The sequence below is a fragment of the Geospiza fortis genome, unplaced genomic scaffold, assembly GCF_000277835.1.
Source record: "Geospiza fortis unplaced genomic scaffold, GeoFor_1.0 scaffold543, whole genome shotgun sequence".
In the NCBI taxonomy this organism is placed as follows: Eukaryota; Metazoa; Chordata; class Aves; order Passeriformes; family Thraupidae; genus Geospiza; species Geospiza fortis.
In genome coordinates, this window is record NW_005054587.1 from 544,840 (window position 1) to 550,637 (window position 5,798).

General features: G+C 45.7%; 1 protein-coding gene across 1 annotated transcript in view; it reads right to left on the reverse strand.

Moving 5' to 3' along the window:
• Nucleotides 1-5,798, reverse strand: part of EEF1D (eukaryotic translation elongation factor 1 delta) — a 15,010-nt gene that overhangs the window by 1,068 nt on the left and 8,144 nt on the right. The window contains 4 exon segments of the mRNA XM_031064407.1: nt 1-146; nt 362-465; nt 559-655; nt 4,849-4,920. Of these exon segments, the coding sequence (XP_030920267.1) occupies nt 1-146; nt 362-465; nt 559-655; nt 4,849-4,920 (419 nt within the window).

A 5,798-nucleotide genomic window follows, 5' to 3' on the forward strand; every position in this document is an offset into this window, starting at 1 on the left:
ACCTTGGCAGCTTCCTGGTCTTCCTCCTCATCATCGCTCCCAAAAAGGTCAATGTCATCATCCTCATCCTCCTCAGCAGCAGCTGGCTCGGATTTCTTGGCCGGGAGCTCCACTTTTTTGGAGGGAACGCTGAACGGTTCCACTTTCTTCACCGGATCCGAGGTTTTTTTAAAGGGAAAAAGAGGGAAAAGATTAACCTGGAGTTGGAGCAGAGCAGCCAAGAAAAGCTCAGGAATGGGAACCTCCGCTGACCAGGACACGCTGTGGGATTTATATGGATTTACCAAAACAGGACGGTTGTCCACATGGATCTTTGGTTGTAATTCCTAGAGAAAAATTCCAGCATTTTTCCACTGCTCACCTGGGTTGGAGGAACAGATGAGGGCTGGTGGGAAGTTGAGGATTTCTCCAGAGCGTTCAGGCGGCTTTCCAGCTTGAAAATGGCCATCTGGAGGTCTGCAACAACTGGGGAAAAAAGAGGGAAAAATAGGAAAAATGACCTTAAATTCCCAGTTGCATGTCAGGTCTCCAGGCAGGACAAGGAATTCTCCCACTCACCACTGCGGAGGTTCTGGTTCTCCACTTCCAGGTGGGAAATTCGGGACAGGAGCTCATTTTGGTCACCAGCAGCTCCAGGGGAGGTTGTGCTTGCACTCTGCAACAAGGAAAACCAGGATGAAATTGAGTTGTTTCCCCTCGTCCTGAAAAATCCATGAAGCAAAGCAGAGTCATGTCTTCAGGGAGAGAGGAAGTTCAGGAGCTGAACTAAAACCAAGGATATTTTCTCTAAATTAGGATTGAAACTAATGGAGCAGCTCTATAAAATTAAGCACGGACTAAATCCCAAGGAATTTCAGCTGGCACCAAGGAGCAAACGATAAAATCACTTTTCCCACTCTCAGATCCCAAAATGCCACTAAAACCACATAAAATTTCACACCAAACCCCTTAAAAATCTTGCTCTCCTCTCCCAACCCACTGAGGGACAGGAATGACCTGCCTAAGGTAACACTGGGAAAGCTGGAAAGATCCCAGGAATTCTACACTCCCACCTTCCCTAGCCCAGCCATAAATTCCTAACAATTTCAATCTGCTTTAACACATCCTGAGGGAATAATTATTCCAACTCTGGTTTCAATGGATTTTTTTTGACAGCAAAAAAAAAAGAGCTTTTTCTTTTTTTTTTAATGCCTAAGGAGGTTCCTTATCCATCAGTTTCAGGCAACAAAGGGAATGAAAATAACAGGATTTGCCCTTGAGTTGTCACTTCTAAGTGAAGAGAGAATAATTTATTCTCTTTTATTCCAGTGTGGAATCTCAGCAGTCACGTAAGATGGAAAGAGGGAAAAGCAGGAATAAGATGAAGAATACAAGGCACAAGGAGGAAAGGTCTGAATCATGGAATGGTTTAGGTTGGGATTTTAAGGATCATCCAGTCAATGTTCCACTATCCCAAGCTTTTTCAAGCCCTGTCCAACCTAGCCTTGGACACTTCCAGGGATGAGGCTGGGAAATATCAAAGGGCCAGGAAAAAATTCCATATCCGATGCCTCAGCTGTGGATTCAGGCTCAGGAAGGTGAGCGCAGCTCCCTGGACACAGAGGTGGGATGAAATCCCATTATCCAGGTTTATCCCAGTGTCAGAGGACAAACCCTGAGGAAGGAGAACTTGCTCCATCCTCGTCCCACCAGATCCTCTCCCGTTTTTCCACAGGCTCCATCCATGCACGGCTCACTTACAGAGGAGCGTCCCGACTGTTTCTTGGGACGGGCACAAGGAGCTTCCTTGCTCCGAGCAGGGGTCTTCTGCTGCAGGGTGGGAAAAAGTTTGGGAAGATGGGAAAAGGTTTTGCAATTCCAGAGGGAACTCAAGCACAGGGAAAAGCCGCATGCAAGGGGAAGTTAGGGAGCAGTGGGAAGCAGCCTTGCACTGCAAACATTCCCCCAGGAATTCTGGGATCTTCTCCACGAACATCTCGGTGTGTGCAGGGAGCTCGTGCAGCGCTGTGGGCTCATCACACCATGCCAGCCCTGATGCTCCAAGGATGGAAATCATGGAATTACAGAGGTGGGAAAATCCCTCTGAGGCCATCGAGTCCAACAGCTCCCCCAAGGCCACCACTGAGCACATCCCCAAGTGCCACATCCGCAGGGATGTCAAATCCCTCCAGGGATGGGGACTCCACCTCTGTGCCAGGGCTGGACAGCCCTTTCTGTGAGGAATTTTCCTAATATTCCAGCTAAATTTCCCCTCTGGTGGTTTCCTCTCATCCTGTCATTCCCTGGGAGTAGATCGTGATTCCAAACTTGGAATCCTGTCAGGGATTTGTGGAAGTGAGAAGGTTTTCCCTGAACCTCATTTTTTTTCCAGGCTGAGCCCTCTCAGCTCCCACAGCAGCTCCTGGCTCTCCAGACCCTTCCCAATCCATTCCCTTCCCTGGAAATACTCCAGCCCCTCAATGTCCTTTTTGTCATAAGGACCCAAAACTGATCCCAGGATTGGAGGTGCCCCAGCAGTGCCAGCATGGGGACAGGAAATTTTTCTTCCCTGTCAATAATAATTCCTCAAAAAAAAGAGGCAAGAGCATGGGAAGAACAAGGGATACCTGTCCCAAGCTGAAGCAATCAAGAGATCTTAATTGGAACCCATAAGGCAATGCAAGAGGCACAACCATGTCCCAGGTCCTCAAAAATTATGGAAAATTTGCCTTTATAAGACTGAGATCTTCCCCGAGGAGAGGATGCTCCAAGCTTTGGGAATGAGGACACCATAGCTCCATTATAGCACACAAAACCCACTCCCTCTTCCAACTTCCAGCTCCACACAAGCATCCATGAATTTTATCAGGGATAAGAATTCAAAATTCCCAGGGTGGGGAGTTCCACAGCATCACTTCCCTCCCTTCCTCTGCACTCTTGTATAAAGCCCTCAAATCCTTTATTTTTAAGCCATAATTTTTGTGCTGAACCCGCCTCAAAGCTGAGGCCTATCTCAAATATTCTGGACAGCTGAACTGCTTGGGCAAGCTGGAATTGTGCATAAAGTTAATTATCCAAAGAAATAAAATCCCTGGGAATTATGACAGGTACAAAACTGGACTTTGGACTAACAACTTGGTATATAAACATCTGTTATTCCCTGAAGTTTGAATCCACAAAATACATTTTAAATATCAGACAATAAAATTTTTCCCATGTTCAGGTGGAATTTCCTGTTCTACTTCCTGCTTTTCCTCATAATCAAGGAACTCCAGACTCCCATCACATTCCAAGTGCTCATTCCTACGTTTTATGACACAATCCCAGCCTGAAATTCCCAGCAAAAAAGCACTAAACTCCCATTTTCCCAGTTTTTCACAGCCAGCTCTTCCCTTGCAATATCCTTAGACTCCTGACAATAACTCTGGAGGAAGGAAAGACAAAAATCCCAGGATTTTTGCTCTTCCCACTTTTCTCTGGATCACACACTGTAAATTTGGGGGTTGGGAATGCAAGGAAGAAGTTTAGGAATGTCCTAAAGTCCAGCCTGGTTACCCAACATTAATGATGACCCTTGAGGGATATTCCAACTATTTTCCAGCTACGTGGAGGATCCAACCCCTTCCCCAGGAACAAAAAATATCCAGCAATTTCTTACATCCAACTCTAATCCCCAACAACATCTCCAAATAATTTATATCCCAAAATTCCTGTCCTGGCTTTGGGCTGTTGCTTTACCAATTCCCTGTTACAGCACCTGGATGATGCAAACTTCTGGGATTCTCTCTCAAAAAAGCTCTTTAACAGGAGTCAGGAAAGAAATTCCTCATCTTTGGCAAAACACTCTGGAAGGTGAGGATGAGCAGCACTTCCAGGTGATCTGGGTTTACATTCCCTGCCTATTGCCCAATTCCAAAAGTTTCTCCCAAAGGAACTTTATAGTCTCTTTGGCATGGGGGCCTCCTTTAGCCATATTTTTTTTTAATAAAATGAGCCAATTCAGGAAATTTTTTCATTAAGCTGTTGACTGAAATCCTGATTCTTTATATTCATCCCAAATGTCTGGCTCCTTTCTGCTGGTGTAAGGAGGAATATGGAATATTCCCCTTGGAAAGGGGGAATTCCTTGTTATTGCCTGATCAAAGATAGAAACTGAGGGTGCTTGGGAATTATGAGGCCAAATAATGGATGGATTACTTTGGGAGTCCCACTACAAAGGCAGGAAATCAAGACACCTGAGCTGAATTCCATGGATTTTCCCATAAAACCACTCACTGGTATTTTAACTTCCTTTTACACAAATGAAGATTTTTTTTTTTAGTGGTCTTGTCTGCACTCAGCACAAAAACACCTCCACAAAGTGCATTCCTGAGCTTCTCCAGGATGCTCCAGTCTCGGAGTTTGTAGCCAAGCTGAATTCCCTGGATGCAGCAGATGGAAAACACAACTTTTTTTGGTTTTTTTTTTTTTTTTCACATTCCCTAAACTGGAAGCAAAACAGGGAAGAGAAGGTGGCAGCCCAGTGTATCCCAAAAAAGAGCCACGCGCTCAGCGAGTTGGAACCTGTTAGTTATGACCCATGGGAACATCCCACCAGGAAAAAAACAAAAAGGAAAAAAAAAAAAAAGGGAAGGAAGAGCCCAATTCAGGGAATTCTTTTAACCCAAATCCAGTTTTGGCAGCGCTGCAGGTGAGCAGCACGTGGGGACAGGGCGGAGCTGGTGGCACACGGCGCTGCACACCTTGGTCTTCTCCTCTAGCTTCCAACCAAGAAGCCAAATGGTCTATGGGATTAGAATTCCATAAAAAGAAAAAAAAAACAAAAAAATGGGATGCAGGCAGCCAGCTGGTGAGAGCTTGGGTACTCACTCCGGCCAGCGATTTCTGGATATTCTCCCTGGCTCTGGCAATGTCGCGGAGGATCGTGCTGGCTCCGTTCTCCTGCAAACAGCGCAGAAAGAACCAAGAGTTTCTTTTTTAAAAAAAATATTAAAACATGGGAAAAAAAAATTCATCAGGGAAGTTAAAAAAAAACAAAAACAACAATGAAAGAAGGAGGAGCGAGGGAATTGGGAAAATTGGGAATTGTCCTTTCCATGATTCAGTGATTTTTGCTTTAAGGATTGGGGCTAAATTGGGCAATCCCTGGTCACGTGTCCAGGATCATCCAGTCAAAGAGCTTTTAAATTCCCTATAATTACCCTGAAAAGTTTGGGATGCTGCCAGAAGGCTGGAGTGACTCCAGAACTCCTTAAAAACCCAGCCTCCAACAGGATTTTTCCATATTATTACCTGAGTTCAGGCAGGAAGTGACAACCCTGACTCTGCTCTATCCAGAGTGGTGGGACCCAGAACACCAGGAATTTTTTCCCTATGCTCCTGCTGCCATGCCTTAGCCTGGATTTCAAGATTCCCTCCCTGGAAATTCCATCATCCATTCACTCCTTGCCCTTCCCAGACTGCAACCCCCACCAGCAAGACCCGAGATGTGAAACTTCCCACAAACCCCCAAATCCTGAGTTAAACAGAAAATGAAACAGAAACAGCCTGGACACATCCAGATGGGCTCCACTCCCTGCTACTTCCAAGGAGGTTTTAAGGGTATTTTTCCATGGGGGAAGTGGCTGATAAACTCCTCCAAACACCCTTCAAACCACCTCTCCCAGGCCAAACTCCTTCACTGCAAGCTCCCGATGTGCCTTGAAATAGTCGAACTGTTCCAAGAGGTTTTCACTCCAAAACCCACTTCCAGCACTCATCCAGAACTCCCAATTTTTTTCATTCCCAGTCTCCCAGCTGCTGTGCCAGCACCAAAGCCA